We start from the raw sequence: 21,463 nt of genomic DNA, 5'->3' as shown, positions 1-21,463 counted from the left end.
TTTCAGCTCCTCAGAGGCACTGGGTCTTCAAGTGCATTTTTCAGATTAGTACTTTCAGCACCACCTGGGAACTTGTGAGAAATTCTTGAACTCTGTATCAGACCTACTGAATCAGACACTCTAGGGGTGGGGCCTAGCAATCTGTTCTAACAAGTCCTCCAGGGATTTGGAGCCTCACTAACGTTTGGAAACCACTGCTCTCAGGGTCTCCCCAAGATGCCTAAGGCCTCTCTTTTCTCCAAGGTAATAGTAAAAGGACTCCAGAGTGACAGCAATTCTGTTTCAGTGTACCAAACTCATTTGGTAGGTCTTCTTCCCATCTTCCAGATAATTCATGGTTAATATCCCACAAAGGGATATCTGAACTATTGGCCTTGTACCAAAAAGTGGTGTCAGCCACTAGATTAGAGGGTTCCTATTCCATATCAATAGGAAAAATGAGCCAAGTATTAACTCATTTTTTTTATTAAAGTTTATTGGGGTGACAATTGTTAGTCAAGTTACATAGATTTCAGGTGTGCAATTCTGTAATACGTCATCTATGTATCACATTGTGTGTTTACCACCCAGAGTCAGTTCTCTTTCCATCACCATATATTTGATCCCATTTACCCTCATCTACCACCACCCCCCCTTACCCTCTGGTAACCACTAAACTATTATCTGTGTCAATGAGGTTTTATTTCTTCAGTTGTTTGTCTTGTTCTTTTGTTGTTTTCAGTTTTATATACCCACATATCAGTGAAATCATATGGTCTTGACTTTTTAAACCTAGGGTTTTCTTTTCAGAATCTAATAGTTAAAAAGGGGGGGGGAATGGGTGGGTGAAATGAGTTAGGGTTCAAGTGCCTTATAAAGTGCAGTAGGCATCTGCTATAAATACCTGTATTTACTTATAAATGTTTTGGATGAATCTGCCAGTATTTATGCAAAATGAAAATATGGAATGGAATTTGTTAAAAGTTGAAAATTTTGTTAATGAAAATTTACTTCATTTTTTTCATTAACAGGGAAGGAAAATACAACTACAAGAGTTATGTTTTAGATGTAACTTACCACATTAAGATCAGGGGAAAAAAGCAATTAGATGGATCTAAATGGAGAGCCATACATTTTTGTAACTATTAATATCAGTTGAGAATGTGAATTACTTATAGCTGCCCAGACACTGGGTCTTTGTAGAGTTTTTTGTTTGTTTGTTTGTTTGTTTGTTTGTCTAAGGATAGACAAGAGACTTTTCTTTTTAAAGAACTAGATTTATTCCAACCTTACTTACTGATGTGATTGTTTTGTGAGTACAAGTTTACAAAATAGCTTTTAGGGCTACTTTTTTTTAACCACAGTCCAAGTTAACACATTTCTTTTAAGGCATTCCAAAGTTCTCAGTAATAGGAAGAGAATAAATTGACCTAGAAAATAAATGAAACTTTCTTTGAAGGAGAATGAACTTTTTGAGATACATACAGAATTTCTAAGCTCTATATTATTTAGTGTAATTCTTTAACAGCAACAACAATACATATGAAGGAGAATAGTTGCGGATGTTTTTTTTTTTAATCAAGATCCCCTGAATTAATCTGTCATAATGATAGACTCAGTGGGTTCTCAATGAGATCTTGCTCAATGATTAAGGAAAGTAAACCAAATTTTATAATATGAATCTTCTACAGAAAAAAATTATAAAATATTCCTTAGAACTGGCAGAAGCTTAGCCCATACTTTCAGAACTCATCATTTGGATGTAAAGGATTTACCTTTTTTTTTTTTCAGATTTTTGTCCCCAGACAAACCAGTGCAATTATTTAACCAGTTCTGATTTAACTTACTGATTGGGCCAGATTCATTCGTATGGATTTCAGCATTCGTGCAAGAGAAGATTGAAGAGAACATTTGCAATGGGTTCATTCATCAATCCATTTATCCAGTAGATAGTTCAATGCCAGACAGTGTTCTAATACTATTCATGTTATCTTTTTCTGTATACCACACATTTCCAAAAGTAAATGGCTTAAGATACTGTTCATTGCTATCTCTCACGATTCTGTGGTTTGACTGGGCTCAACAGTGAGAGATGGGGTTTCTTACCTTGGGTCTCATGAAGTCGCATACAGACAGCAGAGGAGGCTGGAGTCATTCGAAAGCTTGACTGGGCTGCCCATCCGAAATGGCTTCCTCAGACATATCTCTGGCTCCTCAGTGCTTTTCCAAGTAGCCCCTCCAGCCCCAGCAGTGTCCTGGACTTCTCACGTGGTACTTCAGGACTAAGAGAGGAAAGTGGAAACTGCTAATTTACAGGCCAACACAAAGCAGGTGATGGATTCTTAAAGCAGCGACATGAAACATAGGGAGGGAAGGAGTTGATGGTAGTCATCTTTGAAGAAAAGCTACCACAGGTAATGTACAAAGTTGAAAACTTATCATCTTACCTCAGGAAAGTTTATAGACTAGTTGAATTTCTTTGACTAGAGAGAATCACAACAATTCATTATCTTTTTATTTAAATATGGTAACAGTGGTTCTTTTCTTGAGGCACCTTAATTTTAATGTGCGTTGTCTCAGAAATGTTCTCTGATTTCTAAATTACAGGTTAAAGAATTCAATTTCCGAGCCAAATGTATCTACACTGCAGTGATGGTGCGAAGAGTAATTCTGGCCCAAGGAGACAATAAAGTTGATGACAGAGACTATTATGGTAACAAGCGATTGGAGTTGGCAGGACAGGTGATTTAATTATTTTATGTGTAAAATCTTATTTTCTTTAATACAAATTATTTTGGTATTAATTTTAGATGGGAAGAGATAGTTGAATGGAATATAGTTTGCATATATTTGAAGTACCGTATTTTGCCGTGTGTAATGTGCAATTTTTTTGCCCAAATTTGTGAGGGAAAAATAAGGATATGCATTATACATGGGTAATACTAATTCCATATCTCTATAAATGTTTTTAATTCTTTTATTTGTGCTTCTGAGTTAAAAGTGTAACTTTAGAAATCAATAATGATACCCATATGCAAAATAATACCCTGGAATATGATAATCGGTTTTTTTGAACTTTTGATGAACTTGCAATGACGAAGAGTTCTTGGCCTTCTACCATGGGTAAATATCATAAATTTGTTACTGGTACATAAAATTTCTTGTACCTTGTATCTGTTATTGTGTTTTATAATTATTTGTTACATAAAATTTCTTGTACCATAATGTTAAAAAATAAATGCTAAAATTCCTTTATAATACAAAAAACAAGTACCTAGATGTAAACAAATAAAAATTTGAATTAAAAAATTAAAACGAAAAATTTTTCTCCCTGAAACTTTGGGCCAAAAACATGGTTGCATATTATACATGGGAGCGCATTATACACAGCAAAATATGGTATAAACATTTCACACGTGGCCTACTATTTCTAAGAATTTCTTTAACTATGAAAACTCTTATTTAATTTTTTAAATATGTTACTAATATGTCACCTGTATTATATCTTTTGTTGAGATGTTTACCCTCATTCTATGTAATGTAGAAAATGAAATAATGACTTTCAATAATATCATTTACTCAGTTTACAAATATTAGACTCCTGTCATATGGCAGGCATAGTTCTAGAAAGTGGCGATGCAGGGGGAATAAGACGTAGAAAGATCCCTTTTCTCTTAGTTCTAATAGTCTAGTGAGAGAAAGAGAGACAGTAAACAATGCCCTAACTTTTTGATACTATAGTGGAAGTGAGTTAGTGAAGACGTCTCTGATCTCATTTTAAGTCTAACTGATAAATTATATCTTATTTTGCGACTGTGTACCCCTTTTAACTGGGTAGCAAGCATCTAAAAGTCTTCAAAACTTCATGTTTCAGCATTTAAATCAGAAATTGCCTTTAAATCAAAGCGCTAGAATATAGACCTAGCTGCTGTTGGTATTTTCTCTTTATCTTTGGTTTTAAAGAAGTGCCTTGGTGTGGCGGTCTCTGTTGCTGTCCTGCTTAGGGTTCACTAAGTTCTTAATTTGTAAATTTATGTCCTTCACCAAATTTGAGAAATTTTCAGGCTTTAATTCTTCAACTGTCTTTTTTATACTATTTTCTATTCTCCTTTGGACTCCAATTATACTGTTAGGCCCATTGATATTGAGGTTCTGTTAATTTTCTTTTCAATTTTATTCTGTTCTTCAGATTAGCTAATTCGATTGATCTACTTTCAGGTTTACTTACTTATGTCATCTCTCATATGCTGTTACAGTCATCCAATTAATTTTTTAGTTTTGATATTGTATTTTCAGTTCTAGAAATTACATTTGGGTTTTCGTTTTTGTTTCTTTTTTTGTTTTTAAGATTTTTATTGGGGAAGGGGAACAGGACTTTATTGGGGAACAGTGAGTACTTCCAGGACTCTTTTCCAAGTGAAGTTGTTGTCCTTTCAATCTTAGTTGTGGAGGGCGCAGCTCAGCTCCAGGTCCAGTTGCCGTTGCTAGTTGCAGGGGCGCAGCCCACCATCCCTTGTGGGAGTCAAACGGGCAACCTTGTGGTTGAGAGGATGCGCTCCAACCAACTGAGCCATCCGGGACCTCAGCGGCAGCTCAGCTCAAGGTGCTGTGTTCAATCTTAGTTGCAGGGGGCGGAGCCCACCATCCCTTGCGGGACTTGAGGAGTTGAACCGGCAACCTTGTGGTTGAGAGCCCACTGGCCCATATGTGAATCGAACTGGCAGCCTTCGGAGTTAGGAGCACGGAGCTCCAACCGCCTGAGCCACCGGGCTGGCCCTCATTTGGGTATTTTTATATCTCTGTTTTTCTACTGAGACTTCACAATAATATTTTCATCAAAATCCTTGAATTTTAATAGCTACTTTAGAATCTTGATCTGCTAATTTTTACATCTCCATCATTTTAGGATCAGTCTCTTCATTAGCTTTTCTCTTGAGTATGGGTCATGTTTTCCTGTTATTTCATGTGTCTAATATCTTGGATTGTATCCTAATGGACATTGTGGATAATGAGTTGTAGAGACTCTAGATTCTGTTTTATTCCTCTGAAGAGTGTTCTGGCTTTTGTTTTAAGGTTAAACTTGACTGTAAACCTCTGAATCCTATCTCCTTGCAGCAAACAGCTGAACTATTCTTTTTAGTTCTTTCCATCATGGCTGGGCTGTAAGATGCTCCATTTCCATTCTCTTGGTTATTTGTCTTACCAATTGAACAAGTATTTTTAGTTTTTACAAAAACTGTTATGATTTTTTAATAAGTAATGTAAAAGTAAATAAAGCATTATAAAATAGCAGATATTAAAATACAAATCATAATACACAGTAAAAATGTTTTTCAAAAATGACATATTAACATAGTAAAAAGAATTTCAAACAATTACAAGAAATTTGACAATGAAGTGAGTCTTTCTCCCACTTCTGACCTCCCTTCCCATCTAACCCAGTTCCCTAGTTCCCCTCCCCAGTAACAGTTACTTTTTCCTTCCTGTTCTCTATCCTTCCAGAGACCTTTATGTGTGTACGAGTATCTTTATTAACTGGCATTTTAAACTTGTACTATTGGAAACTCTTGGCTTGCAGACATTGAGGCCTATGTGAGAATTTATGCTAAGTTTTGTGGGCCTTCTTTGTCAGGGACAAGTTTGGAGTCAGGCTTCGCAATTTTAGAAGAAATCATATAAAGGAACAATTTGTCTTCATTAGTATGAAAGAGATATTCAAGCAGTATGTCTGTGAATGTTGCATGGCCATCACTGCCAAGTGCTCTTACTTAAGGAGGGATTTAATCAGTTAAATGTGTAGTGTTGCTACAGAAATTGACATATGCCTGCTTTTGTGCTGTGCTTTTTAGTTATGAAAAACTTCATGCATATAAGACTACATGTAATGTATATGTGTGTTTGTGTATTTAAGACTCATAAAACAAATATTCACATGTCCCAACACAAGAGTGAACATAGTACTAGTATGTTTGAATCCACGTGCCGTCTCCGATTCTTAGCTGCCCCTCCCATCTGTCTGTTCTGGAAGCTCTGGCCAGGTGCCTGCCTGTTCACTTAGTGGAAAGCAATCCCAACAGATTTCTGAGCATTTACTGTGAGATTAGGTGAAATACGGGTCCACTTCCCAGGAGCATTCCTCAGCAGACCGGAGCTTCAGATATGGGTTTCGAGGTTCTGAAAGCATGAACTCTTACTCACATCCCAATATTAAAACAGATAAAAGTTGAGCCTCTCTGCTCGAGGTGGGGTATAAGGGCTTGTTGCTCTGCCTACTTGCCCTTCCCCCGAGCCCCTCTGTGGAATTCATAAACACAGTTGACTGCTCTATAGAACGACGTGTAAACTCCAGCAGGGCTCCTGGGGTCCCTGATGGTCTTGCCCCCTGCACCTTTTTAGCCTGATCTCACACCAAGGCGAGCCACTTACATCTTCCCCAATACACCACCATGCTCCTTCATCCTGCCATGCCTTTGGTTGTGTCGCTTGCCAAAGTCTCCGCTCCCTCATCTCCCCTCACCCTCTCCTTAGTGAGAAGCTCATACCCATTCATTCTTTGAGTCTCCCTCTCTGAAGTCATCTGTGAACCCCAGGAGTAGTTAGTTGTTCTGTCTTCCAAATGCCAATAGCACTTTGTTCAGGGTTTTATTTATATGCTGAATTACTGCATAAGTCTTACCTGCATGCTTCTTTCCCCCTTTAGACTGTAAGCGCATTGAGGGAAGGGACCACTTACACTCATCTCTCCATCCCAGGATAAAGTACCCTGCACCCCAGATACAATAGTGACAGAGACTTTATGAGGCACCTGTTCTCAGAGTGTGTGTTTAGTAGGGGAGACAAACAACGAACAAGTAAACTAAATAAATATGATAATGTTAGATATTCATAGTGTTTCCACTATGGAAAACCAAAAACAGACTAATATTAGAGAGAGAGTTGGGGTGTTTGTGGGGGAAAGGGTGTTAGGATCGTCAGGAAAGATCTCTTTGAAAGTGATGTATTTTAAGCTGAGCCTTCACACTTTCCAGCTAAGTCTTGAATGAGGAGAAGCCAGTCTCATGCCACCTTGGGAAGTGCATTCCAGCGAGAGCCCCTAGCAAGGGCATACACCCCAGGCAGTTCCGGTGTTGGGGGAACTGGAAGAGGATCAGTGTGGCTGGCACGCATGGCGTGTGGGTGGTGAGAGGTGGCATTGGGGAACTCGTATGTAGGCCATGGAAGGGGTTCGGATTTAGTTTCACATGCAGTGGAAAACCATTGGAGAGTTTTAATCAGAGAAGTGGCACAACCTGATTTTCAGTTTAGAAAGCTCTGATTCGGAGATAAACAGGCCAGGAATGGACCAATTAGGAGGCCATGGCAGTATTTCAGGTGACAGATGATGGTAATTGGGATGATAGCAGTAGATACTACCACAACTAAAATTTTAAAAACTGGAATTTAAAAATTATAGCAATTTTAGATTTGGGGAAAAAATTAATGTCTGCATACTTGGGAAGTTCTGCTTGGTTAATGGCTGATGCTAGCAGGTGGGTTTTTGGCCACCTTCATATTGACCACTGTTCAGGGGATTATGGGTATCCCTACCACCACCAAGCCCAATGTTTAAAGTTTTCTAATTGGAAAAAATCATGCTGTGAAATGAGTCCATTAAAAAAAAAAGTTGGTTGTTTAGACTAATGATGTCAGGAGATGGGAGAGGAGAAACTATCCTGTTGCTTAAAAAGTTAAAATTAAAAAGAGAGTTCCCATGTGCAAGAAAACATCGCTTTATAAACAATGTAAAGACATAAAAGGCATTGTGTTTGCAAAATCATGTAAAAACAATAGCTGCTAATTTCCCACCCCAAGGGATGAGGGAGCATAAATGTGCTTCAGCTTTAGATAACGGAGCTGTATCCACGGGCCAAGCCGGTCCACAGAGCTTTCCCTCAGTCTTTCTGCCACCTGAGGTCTGGCCGGCCAGCCGCCAGTAGAGGTGTTAGTAAAACCTACCGATTTCAGGCTTAATCTTTTCACCTACCTTTTATTTTTCAGTAATGTGTTCATTATTTGCTGAGCATTACTCTATTCTTTGTCTGCAAATTTTTTGTTTCTAATGCAGCTTGCTTTGTATGGGTGAGATATGGAACGGCACCAAAATCCGGCACCCTGGAAAGCCAGGGATTTCCACCCTGTGACAAAAGAATGCCGTCTTGACTTCAGAGATTGCCTAATCCCAGCTGTTCTGATAATGTAATTAAGGCTGCCTAATGTCTTTAATTTTGCAACCAGTTTGTGTGAAAAGGAGAATTTGGCACTCGGAAGGCTTAAACACTAAATAGCAATCTCAAGACGCCTAATTAGAATTCTCTGACATTAAGCTAATTGGTGAAACTGTATTTCAGCAGCTTAACTTCTTTATTAATTTTTTTTAGCATTTTCATTGAAAATCAATTGATGAGCTGTCAGCATTTTTTCCGTACATGTAATGTGCTCTTTCGTGCTCCTGTCTTAAGCAGGCTGCAATGCCTCATACTAGCAATGAAAGGTATTGAATATTATCACCAGCATTCCATCCCTTCCAACCACTTCACTCTTGACCTAAATAATGTGGCTTGTTGTGTGACTTGGCCTTGTAGCGTCTCACTGCTCTGTGAACTGGAGAACATGATTTCTCTTAAATTGAAAATTTTGGGGTGGAGAAATTTATTAACGAGGCAGTTGTTCTGTTGAGTATGCTCTTTTTACTTGTTTAGTACCAGGGGCATTTCCTTGTGTTTGAATCAGGGGGCTACAACAAATTCAGCTGGGATTCAAAAACACTTTGTCATAATTTGAGACACAAAAAGTCTAATAAAAGTGTAAGGGACTAATTAAAATAGAGCTGAGCTTTTGTGGTTTAAGTTAAGGGCATTTGCTTCTGTTCAGGATGCTTATTCAAGTTCCTCTTGCCAGTTTCCACAGGAAGTTGCTGTAATGGACAGCAGCCTTCTCACCCCTCTGCACCTGCTTCCATTCCCATAGTCTTTCTTTCCTTGAGTGAAACTGCTCAGTCTGAGTGGAAGAAAGGATTAAGCTCTCAGGGGAGGAAGTTTTCTTTTTAGAGCACTTCTGACATGGTAAATTCAAGTTCAGGATCCTGGCTTTCCTGGCTGCAAAGTTGATTTTATATAGTAGAAAAGTGGAAGGACGTGTCTAACTTAAGGGAAAAGTGTAACGTCATATTCCACTTAGGAAAGTCTGCTTCAGTAGTAGCTAGAAGAGAAGACTCATTTGCCTTGAATATAGTCGTATCTTCATTATGAGTCAAAAAAACTACCCGTGGGTAATAAACATTCAAGAATATAGTCAGTATGGAATTTGGAAAAGCTTTAGCTTATAAGATTACACTGAATTTCAGAATTCCTCTTTAAGTAGATAAGTAGTGTATATATAATACCTCCCCCCAATATTACTTTATTGTTTTGTTAGTTTACTTAGATTACAGATATATTGAGCTTTTCCCTTTTTCTTTAAAGGAAATAAAATGCTTACAAAGGGGGGAAAACTAACAATTTTGCAGGGGAATTTAAGTATTTATAATATTATATTTGATCATTGAAGAAATATGCCTGCGATTTACTTGTAATAACCCACCTATTCAGTTTTGCAAGCTTTATATAAATGGTGTTCTGGTTATCTACTGCTGCTTTGCAAGCTATCCCAAAACAGTGGCTTAAAACGACAAGCATTTCGTTATATCTCACAATTTAGTGGGTCAGGAATCAAGCAGGACTCGGCTGTTTCGCATGGTGTGTTGATGGAGGTCCCTTGGTGGTGCTCTGCTGGAGCCAAGTGGGGAGGGCTGGAAGGCTGGGCTCAGCGAGGACCCGGCCCTTCCAGGGTTGTGGCATCAGAATGACCAGGACGCCGCGTGAGAGTTTCCCATGAGCAAGACGGAACCTGCATCGCCTGAATGGCCTCGTCTTAAAAGTCACAGCTGCACTTTCTTTATTGGACCAAGCAGGCAGAACCTTTGCCCAGATTTGGAACAGTGGGGGGACATGGGCCACATGTCTCAATGTGCAGTTCAAGGAGTCAGCTAGAGATTTGGGCAAAGTTTATCTACATAATTGGGGGGTATTCTGTGGTTCTCTCCTTTTTGTGAATTCCCCTCACTTTCCAGCTACTGTAGTGGCTCCGATCTTTCTCGTCTGGTTCTTCAATCCAGTAAAACCGGGTCTCTCCGAGTTTTCGCTTCTCAATGCAGTTTGAACCCGTTTTGACAATGTGTCCTGCCCTTAGTTGAAAAGCCTTAAAAACAGGAAATGCATTCAGTGCCAGTCACTTTTGATAAGTGTCAGCATTCCTCCTGTTTCTGCCTGCTTTTGGACATTCTCCAGTGCCTTCAAATAGTTTTAATATTTGTCCAGAGTTTATCATTATTATCAGCAGGCAAGTCCATCTGATGGAGCTACTCCACCAATTCTGGAAACAACCATCCTAGTCTGTTTTTATTATTCCAGCCCATTGATTTGTTTTTCATGGTTACACTGTTTTAGATGTCACTATGGTAAAATATTGAATTTTTATTATATAATTTTTAACTTTAAAAATAAAAATCTTGGGGGCTGGCTCAGTGGCTCAGGCGGTTAGAGCTCCATGCTCCTAACTCCGAAGGCTGCTGGTTCGATTCCCACATGGGCCAGTGGGCTCTCAACCACAAGGTTGCCAGTTCAATTCCTCGAGTCCCGCAAGGGATGCTGGGCTCTGGCCCCTGCAACTAAGATTGAACCCGGCACCTTGAGCTGAGCTGCTGCTGAGCTCCCAGATGGCTCAGTTGGTTGGAGCATGGGCTCTCAACCACAAGGTTGCCAGTTCGATTCCTCGACTCCTGCAAGGGATGCTGGGCTCTGGCCCCTGCAACTAAGATTGAACACGGCACCTTTAGCTGAGTTGCCTCCCAGATGGCTCACTTGGTTGGAGCACGTCCTCTCAACCACAAGGTTGCCGGTTTTGACTCCCGCAAGGGATGGTGGGCTGTGCCTCCTACAACTAGCAACGGCAACTGGACCTGGAGCTGAGCTGCGCCCTCCACAACTAAGATTGAAAGGACAAGTTGACTTGGAAAAAAGTACTGGAAGTACACACTGTTCCCCAATAAAATCCTGTTCCCCTTAAAAATAAATAAAAATATAAAAAAAATAAAAATCTTTCATAATATATAAGTTATGAAGGGTACAACTAAACCCTCAAATCCACTACCCAGCTTATGTAATTCTTAACAATTGACCATTATTAATAACATTTCATTAACTTATATACTTTTTCCTTACTCTATTCTTCCTTTCCCCACTATCTTGAATTTGTGCACTTATTTTTTATTACATCATTTAATTTTCAAATATTACAATGTAAGTTTTGCTTGTTTTTGAGTTTTATAAAAATAGATTCATATTGTACACATTTTTCTGCAGCTATTTTATTCACTCAACGTTGTTTTTAAGATTCATCTGTATTGCATGTCATTGTAGTTCACTTTCATTTTTGTATTATATTCCATTGTGTAAAGATATCATACATATATGATAAATACCACTTTATCCATTCTACCAATCAAGGCCTTTGTATGATTTCCGTTTTTAAAAAAATATTAACATTCTTACATCTTCTGGTACCCAATTCAAGAGTTTCTACAAATAGGATTGCCTCGTCACAGAGTCAAGTTAAATCTTCAGTTGAACTGGAGAATGTTAAACTAGTTTCCCTAGTATTTGTACATTGCATTGTATGTGAGTTGCTGATGATCTCCATGCTGTGACTTAGTATCAGACTTTTAAATTTTTTTCTATCTAGTGGATGTAAAGTGGCATCTCTTTGTGGTCTTAATTTGCATTTTCTTTATTACTAATGAGGTTCAACCTCTTTTTCATATGCTTATTGACCATTTCTGTTTTTCCTTCTTTGAAATGACATTGGGGTTGTTGACTTTTCCTTATTGGTTTCAAGATTTTTTGTATATTTTGGATCCTAATTTTTTGTCAGTTATGTGTTGCTGATATCTTCTCCCAGTCTGAATTCTTTTTATTTTTTAAACTTTATGGGATCTTTTAATGTGTAATTTTAATTATAGTCAATTTTGTTAACTTTTTTTTACTAAATAGTGCTTTTTTATATTTCAAACTTAAGCCTTTGGTATTTGTTCTTTAGTCATCTGAAATGGGTTTTTGTGTATGGAATGAAGTAAGGAATCCAATTTCATTTGTTTTTCAAATGAATTACAAGTTGTCCCAGCACCATTTATTGTATAGTCTTTCATTTCCTCACTGATCAGAAATGCCACCTCTATCATGTAACAGCTTTTAATATAAGTGTGGGTTTGTGTCTGGACTCTTTGTTCTGCCCCACTGGTCAGTTTGTCTGTGCATTCTTCAGTTCACTCACCTTTTCAGGAGTGTCTTGGCTATTTTAGCGTCTTAGCTTTTCCATATAAAGTCTAGGATTAGTCTGTCAATTTTCAGTAAAAAAATCTTCAAACATGTACAAAATTTTAAACATATACAAAACTAGGATCAGTTATTAAAATAATTAATATTAAATATTAAAAATAAAATTAACTAATAAAGTTAGGGCCCACATGTCCGTCATACAGCTTTAATTATTATCAATAGAAGTCATTCTTTTCTATCTGTATCTGCCTCAACTTCTCCCACTACCCCCATTCCATCAGTTGGGTTGTTTAAAGAAATCTGAGCTGTCAAATCATTTCAATATCTCAGATATCAAATCACATCCTGGAAATACTTTAAAATGTATCTCTAAACGTATGACTTTAAAAAAATTATCACAATTTTCACATCTAAAATTTTTAAAGGATAATTGCTTAATATCAAGGATACATTATTTCTTCAAATTTCCCTGATTTCCTTGTGAATATTGTTGTTTACAGTATGATTGTTCAAGTAGGATTCAAACATGTCTCTCATGTTGCGTTCGGTTGATATGTCTCTTAAATGCCTTTTGAACTAGAGGGTGTGTGTGTGTGTGTGTGTGTGTATAAAACTGGAGTGCTTATCCTAAAGAATTTTCTACATTATGGATTCCTACATGATGGTATTCCCATGGTATCTTAACATGTATATTCCTCTGTCTTCTAAATTACTTGTAAACCAGTAGTTATATTCAGAGGCTAGATCCTATTCAAGGCATTTCTTTTTTTTTAATGAGGAATATTTTGGTTATATCTACTTTTTGTGCCATTGGAATTCATCCCTGGGTTTAGGTGTTTGGGGCCCTGATTCATCCATTTTTAAGTTTCCCTTCAACTTTTTTCCTAGTGGTTTTATTTAGCTGTTCCTGCTGATCATTCCTTTATCCATTATTTAATTAGGGTATGCAAAATAGTGATATTCTAATAGTTTAATTCTTTCTATATTTTTTGGTTGGAGTCTTTCAATAAAAAAATATTTTCATTAGCATCTCCTTGATTGACCTGAGACATAATTTATACGGAAAAGGCAGTATAAATACTTGGTAGATTTTTTTTTTTAAACTAATTTGTAGAATATTGTGTTAGCTCTCTAATTTCCTCCAGAGGTGAGTAGTGAAGGTTTATTTCCCCTATCATTATAAACTTAGGAGTTTTAACAATCTTACGGAAATTTGAGAATTCCTATCTCCATTTTTTAAAAAGCCTGATAGTTTTTTGTTGAGAATGCACTTGAATGGATCAATTTGGGGAGAATTGATATCTAATTACACTGAGTCATATCCACGAACATAGTATATCTCTCTTATTGAGATTTTCTTCAGTTTCTCTCAATGTTTTAGATACAGATGCTTTTTGTGTATTGGCCTTGTATCTTGCCAAGCTTGCTAACTCACTTATTGATTTCTAGTAGGGATTTTCTTTAAGATTCTTTGGGATTTTCTATGTGGATAAACATGTTATCTGCAAATAATGACACATTTATTTCTTTTTTTCCCCAATATCTATATCTATTATATTTATTTTTCCTCCCCTATTGCAATGAATGGTACCCACAATATAATGTTGAATAGGAGTGATGAGAATGGGCATTCTTCCTTTTCCCCAATTTTGTAAAGGAAAGCTTTCAGTTTTCTGCCCTTCCCTGTGGTATCTGGCCCTTGCTTTCTATCAGTGCAGGATCATTGGCCCAAGCAGGTTTCCTGCTTCTGCCCCAGGGAAAGATGGTTTTGGCTTCTCCTCTTGTATCTGGCCTTGTACCTTTTCCTGGAATTAGTGGCCTTCCTCCAGCAGCAGACTGCTGTTGCTTTTTACCAGGTGCAGGGCCTATGGTGGGTGCAAGGAGAATGCCTCTTCTACCCTCAGGGACAGACAGTTTTGCTTCTACTCTTCTCTCAGTGCAGGTTACCTGGTTACCTTTGCCTGGGACCATCGGCTGAGGGGTTTCCTGACCCTTCTCCAACAACTTAATGGTTTTGCTTCACATGAGAGAAAGTCAGGGAAGTACATAGGATTTTGTAGCTTGTTCCAACAAAGGGGTCCTTCTCTGTTCTTTCTAAGGCTTTACTCCAGTCTTTCATGAGCACTCATGGGAAAAAACTTATGAGTGAGTGTGGGTCCTCTTGTGTCTGGGGCTCTGAAGGATTCTAAGCTTTCATGGTAGCCCATATCTGGCATTTAAGAAGTTCTTACAATTTTAGCTGATTTTTTCTCTTATGGCAGACGTCTGCTTTGTTCTGTGTGCCATCTCCCCTTGGAGAGGCTTATCACTCTTTGCAGTTCAGTTCACTTGCTACCTTACCTCTCTGTAAGAGTCAAGAAATTTATGATTTTGTAGATGATTCATCTCTCTTTTTTTTAATTATGAGAGTGGGGAGGGGGTGTTGTCTTGTGGCTTTATACATCCTGAGTGGAAGTGGAACTTACAAGTCTTTCTTAAGATTGCCATTCTCTTTCCAAATCTTTGCCTTCCTTCTGTTATTCATCTGTTATTCATCTATTTATGATCTAATCCTGTTTCCCAGTAATCTTAGTGTAGGGGCTTTGACTGTTGTTGTTGTTTTATCTAGCATAGGCTGAATGATCTTGTTTCACACCGCATTTTGGCCTGTATTGCATTTACATCATTCTCTGCTTATTTAGGCTTGTTGCACCCAGGCACTGTTCTGAGGTGTGGTATGAGACTGTGGTCCAGTGTTCACTAGTCTGGAGAGTAACAAGTGAGGATGAAGGGTGTGCGTTTTATCAAGCAAATTGTATTTAGTGTTTGGTTTTTCTTTTGAGATTATTTGCTTTGCCATTGTTTGATGTTAAATGTCCTTTTAAAAATAAGATCATGTCAGGGTCATTAGTAGGTATTATAACCTTTTATGGAGAAATATTGCAGGTAGGAAAGTGCATAAAATATACATTTCAGCTTAACAAATGGTTGTGGAATAAACCTGCCATTGTTTCAATACTCTAAAAGTCACTCACCTCCAACATGCCCCCACCTTATCGTAATTCTTTCCCTCCAAGGTGTAATCGCTAGCTGATTTTTGTGGTATATACTTGAGGAACTGTTATGGCGTGGGGATGGGTAGATAATGGGAAACTGTTTTGTTAGTGTTTGTACCAATTTATATTTTTACCGGTGATATAAGAAGGCCCAAATGGCACGCACCCTTGGTGTTGTCAGACTTTTTAATGATACTGCTTCCCTCCCCAACCCTTTTTGGGATTTTAATAATATTTATTTGTAAAATTAAAAGTTAGATCACTTGTCAGTGAAATCTCAGGTCTGAGAGTGACTCATCTAAATTAAATAACTTTGAATGCAGAGATTATGTCATTATCTTTGCTCTTATTCTCCATAACTGGCTTAGTGGTAAGCACATAGAAAAGTACATATTTACCAAAGTAAATTAAAATTTTTTTTCGTTTTTAAGCAGTTTCTCCATTATTTTTTTTTGCAGTTTAATAAAGACTTAAAATGTATTAAATAAGCTGCTAATGCATTTTGAAAGTTCACCATATACTTTTCTTTCTCTAGCTTTTATCTCTTCTTTTTGAAGATTTGTTCAAAAAATTTAATTCTGAAATGAAGAAGATTGCAGATCAGGTGATTCCTAAGCAAAGAGCAGCCCAGTTTGATGTTGTGAAACACATGCGTCAAGATCAGATTACCAACGGCATGGTGAACGCCATTTCTACCGTGAGTCTTCAGTCATGTGTTTAGTTTTATAACTTATTTGTAAATCTGTTCCGTAAAATGGAAATTTAAAGTACTTTGAAAATTTAGGTGAAGTATATATAGAGAGAGGGTGCCAAAACAATGTGTACACATTTTAAGAAAGGAAAAAAACTATTAAAATTTAATACTTAATATATACTGATAACAAAAGATGAATACAAGTCATGTGTATACATTTTTTTTGGCACTCTTGGTGTGTGTGTGTGTGTGTAATTTTTATTTTTTCCTTTAAAAGATACTTACACAGATTTTTTACTTTGAAAGATGGTCTACAGTTTAAATGCTATCAGTAGGAATTTTGTTACTATATGACTTTATTGCCAAATTATAGCTCCTGTTATACGAGGCAATAAGGAAATAGATATACTTTACCTAAAGGAAAAATCTTTTCGTTTCACCGTTAATAGCCATTCTTTTCATGGATATTTTCCTTAAATTTTTTCTGTAATAAAACGGGCATATTGCAGGTAGGTTTATTAATGACAACTTTTGTCCAACACAATGCAAAATGTTTCATTTCGTTGTAGGCTTATGTTCCTCAAAGGGCTATCAGCTGTTCTTCACAGAGAGATAAATTCAGGCCTCGGCAGCTGCTGTGTATTCAGGGCCTCTGGCTGCTCATAAAGGGTTATCAGATAGGTTTTTGCTCCCTTTCTTAAAGTATAACAACAGTAGGTCTATCTGATAAAGTCTGGTTCACGTGTTGTATGCCAGACATAAAATTAGTTTTATGGATGGGATTTTATCCCAACAAAAGAATAGTATAGTGTAACACGTTGATTGCCTTAACAATGACAGAATGAGCGGCCGACTTGCTGCAATACTTGACTTTATAAATGTGCAGCGAGTCTATGTAAGCAGCCCGTGCAGTGACAGCTACACATAGACCTCTGGGGAATCAGGGCTTTGTGCCTGTTTAGGCGCATTAAACTTCTGTGGCCCAAACTTGTCTGAAAGCAGATCCCTGGATATGTGAAGAGAAGCTTTCGGAGAGCACTTGAACACACTTCTGTTGGAATTACTTTTCCTTGCTTTCTGACCCATGATTTTCAGGTCATGATAGCTGTTTGGAGGAATTCTTTTGCCCCTAAGTGATAGCGCTTTACCTCCCAGAGAAGACTGCTTATTAGAAAAATCAGTAGTACGCCTATTGCAGATGTATCCCAATCTGTAGCATATGTCTTTCCTTTCTCTGTAGGGAAATTGGTCTCTAAAGAGATTTAAAATGGCTTCTAAAATCTGTGAGTGTTGGCCATTAGTAGAATATTTTCAACAAATAAATGTTCTCAGAGGAGCAGTTTTAGATCCCTTGTCTGTTCCTTTTCTCTCCCTCTTGTGATACTCCTACAGAATTCTGGAATAAATTCTCTTGCTGAGCATGTTGGCTTCACTCCCCATCTACTTCTTGTTTGCCAGCAGCGGCTACCTCATTTTAGTTCTGTGCCGAATACTTATTTACCTGTTACTCTCTGGGCATAAGTCAGTCTACAAGGTTTATTCCTACTCAGAGTACAAAAGGAGTTAATGGAAAAAGCAGTATAAGAAGTTAACTTGTGTGAAAAATGGGTTTGCTCTATTTCATTGCTTTGTCATGGATAGAGTTTCTTCCTAGAATTTAGCTCTTTTCCACGTTATCAAAAACTCAAATCTCTGAAGTGATACACCTTTACTGTAATAATGATTAAACTTTACTTTGATGGAGCACCCCCAAAGTCATATATTTTAATTTAAACAGATCACCTTGTCTGCTTCTGAAACCCTAGCAGGTTTCACTATACAGGTTTTAAACTGGGGATCCAGAAGTCCTCCCCTGAAATTGAATTAAAAATTTTGTGTTCATGGTCCTACATGCATTTTTCTCAAGACAACAATCATAGCTTTCATCAGAGTCTCAAAAGCAAAATGAAGGACCACTGCTTAACAGATGTAAATTTTTCACTTTGTTTTCAAGCATTTAATTTTTATTTATTTTCATCTATTTTTAAAGTTTTGAATGTCACTTATGAAAAATTACAAAAAGCATTTAAAAATTTTTTAAATAGGCTTTTATATTCCTTCTACTGTGAAGTGAAGATAGCGTACCTGTTTTTCTTTTTTTTTCCTCCAGCTGTGGCCTTATTAAACACGATTCAGCAATAATGTGAGTTACATCTCTGGAAGTCAGATTTGCTCCATTAACTCCAATATTGAAAGCCACTCTTACACATATTGATAGTTGTTAAAAGGAAGAGTCCAGGATAGGTCAATCCCTAAACCAAGTGAAGTCCTCAGGGATCTGTTTTCTCTTCATCTTTTCACCCTAGCATTCTTGGCATTTTTTCAGTTTCCTCCATGGTCAATTTATAGAGGCTGGGAAGTCCATCATCAAAGCGCCAGCAGATTCAATGTCTAGGGATAGCTGCTTCTTCGTTCATAGATGGCCGTCTTTTCTGTGTCCTCACTGGCAAAGGGGGCAAGGAAACTCTTGGAATCTAACTTTTTCACTTTTAAATTAGAAAGATCATATCATTTTTTTGACATTTTCTATTTTGCTTTTCTATGTGTACTGTTTTATACTGTTAATTCATATTACAATTCCTAACCTTAATCTTTAAGTTATCCTTGAGTATATTTAATGTGTGCAATGAATACAACTATACAATAGTACAGTTAATATAATACAGTATATTTAATGCATAGGAGATGAAGTAAATTTAATGTTCAACGTTTATTTTATATGAATATTTTAAGACTGACATGAGGATATATAATATTTCTTAATATGAATATATATGCAATTTTTATTTAGCCTTGATTAAGAAGCCTGCAGTTTATTTGTTATCCCTGATAACTGCTATTAGTCATTTTTCTGTTGCTGTATTTTCCTCTAATTAAGACTAACTTCGGAAGATATTCAAACAATGGCACATTCCAACATGAAATTATATCTTTGTGTTTCAAGTTGATTTTACCTTAAATGTGTGTAGAAATCGCTAATGCTTTCTTAGCTTACTGCTTCCAATGGAAGTCTCTAGTTGAACTGGCTTGTTTGCGATGTGATTAGTTCTTCAGAAAATAACTGCTTTGATGTGATAAGGTTGATACAGCAAAGCATTCTGAGATAATTGCTAGATGTAGGTAATAGTCATTAAATTCCTAGAAAGCCCCAGCGAGGGACCTAGCTAAATTTTCATTTTAATTGTGACATTTTGATTTCTGAATATACCTCATGGCTCTAATTTCATAAACATGCAGTTCCTAGGATGAACTTCTCAAGAGTAACTGTAAAGCGTCAGGCAATATATGAATGACCAGGGGTAGCATATGTCTTTCCTTTCTCTATAGGGAAATTGGTCTCTAAAGAGATTTAAAATGGACCGCCAAGGTGTGACTCAAGTGCTGTCTCGCTTGTCATACATATCTGCACTGGGCATGATGACAAGAATCTCTTCCCAGTTTGAAAAAACAAGGAAAGTGAGTGGTCCTCGCTCCCTCCAGCCATCTCAGTGGGGAATGCTCTGTCCTTCGGACACTCCTGAAGGAGAGGTAAGGTTCTCGAGGAGTCTTATATCAGAGGAAATACCTGTTGATGGTGTTCTGCTTCCGCTGCTGTTCCCCCAGGCCGTATCGGTTTTTGGGTCAGCCACTTATCTGGCAGATAAATATTAATGCTGCTTGTCAGGACGACATCATTCCAGAATCAGTACCTGCAGAATCATTTGATTTAGTCTCTCACTTAAGTAGAAATAGGGTCCAAATTTCTGGCTCTGTTTCGTTAACCCCAGAATCAAACCATACAATGGAGAGGGGATAAGAATGTGAAGGAAAACTGAGAGCTGCCTCACCTTTGCTTACAAGGAGCTCTTTTTCAGCAGTTCCTTATTTTCTGTAGGCGTCCTTAGAGGAAATCATAGCCACAGTTGAAGCCAACAAGGAGCAGATAGGCCAAGACCTAAAGTGGATTCCGACTCACTTCTATAGCAAATACCAGCAATTATCTACATACTAAACCAAGGAGTATAAATGGGTTTACGTCCATGGCGCCCAGTACTTCCTGTGTCATGGCCATTTCTCCATGTTCACCATTGTTGGTTTCACTTGATTTTATTCATTCTAAATTGTAAACTTCCAGAGGAAGGAAGTTTGTCGGGTTCACCATTGTACCTCAGGCTCCTAGCACAGAGCCTTGTTCAGAACAGAGGCCCCATAAATATATGCTGAATGAATAAAGTTAATTATGACAAGTAAAAGATGTAAGTTCTAAAGTGTAGGAATTTATGACTCAGGAGAGGGGAAAAATAGAAGTTCATGCAGTTACGATTTTTAGAAATCATCCTTCTTCTCCTAATTTATCTTAAACCATGTGGAAATTCACACTAAAATTGTGCAGCTTGTCAGATTTACATAATTGTATATCTTGAGCTTTGAAACACTGAATTTCCCAGAGATTACTTCAGCTGACCTCGGTAAAGTACCTATTTTGTGCATCACTACAGCAGATGGTTCTTAAGAATTGAGGGCATAATATTTACGTGTCACATGTGTCTCAGTGTTTTTCTCTGTTTGCTGTATTACATGCTTGTTTATTTTTGTTTTTTACTTTTTTGGTTGTATAGAAGTTTAAATTTTTTAAATTTCCTTTTCATTTTGTAATAACTTTAGACACACAAAGAAGTTACAAGAATAGTACAAAGAATTTCCATAATCGTCCAGCTAGATTCCCCATGTGAACATGTTACATAACCATGGCAGTTACCAACTGCATGAATTAACACTGATAACAGTACTGTAACCTATAAACGATTCAGATTTTGTCAGTTGTCGCACTGCTGTCTTTTTTCTGATCCAGGATTACACATGGCTCTCAGTTGTCAAGTCTTTCTTAGTGTCTTTATCTAGAGCAGTTCTTCAGTCTTTCTTTGCCTTTTATGACCAGGAAGCTTTATAGACCACTGGCCAGTGATTTTGTAGACTGTCTCATTTCAGGCCAGAAGTTTTCTATTTTCACGAGTTCACATTTATCAGTGTTTTCCTTTACTGTTTTTATACAATGTCATCTTCATGACCATGAGTCCCGTAGTCTGGGAATAACAATTTACGCAATCATTTTCTTTTGGGGGATGGCATTTATGATGCCACCATTGTTGGCCATTTCATATAGTACTGTGCTAAGCATTTCTGTGGCTAAATCTACATTTCTATCTTTGCTTTTTGTTAGAGGATAAATTCCGCTGGGTTAAAGGGTCTGTCCGTACATTTTTGTACAGAATCGCCAAATTTTGTATGAATCGCCGAAGTGTTCCGCACAAGGTTATACTGCTTTA

At 37.4% G+C, this 21,463-nt stretch overlaps 1 protein-coding gene across 1 annotated transcript in view; it reads left to right on the top strand.

Annotated features, from left to right (window-relative positions):
* POLR3B (RNA polymerase III subunit B) overlaps positions 1–21,463 on the top strand; it is a 112,435-nt gene that overhangs the window by 34,052 nt on the left and 56,920 nt on the right. The window contains exons 12-14 of the mRNA XM_019728448.3: positions 2,587–2,721; positions 15,960–16,121; positions 19,485–19,685. Of these exons, the coding sequence (XP_019584007.2) occupies positions 2,587–2,721; positions 15,960–16,121; positions 19,485–19,685 (498 nt within the window). The remainder of the gene's footprint in view (positions 1–2,586; positions 2,722–15,959; positions 16,122–19,484; positions 19,686–21,463) is intronic.

The sequence above is a fragment of the Rhinolophus sinicus genome, chromosome 1 (genome assembly GCF_057876585.1).
Source record: "Rhinolophus sinicus isolate RSI-liver-muscle chromosome 1, RSI-T2T, whole genome shotgun sequence".
Classification (NCBI taxonomy): Eukaryota; Metazoa; Chordata; class Mammalia; order Chiroptera; family Rhinolophidae; genus Rhinolophus; species Rhinolophus sinicus.
This window is presented reverse-complemented; position numbering and strand designations above follow the sequence as displayed.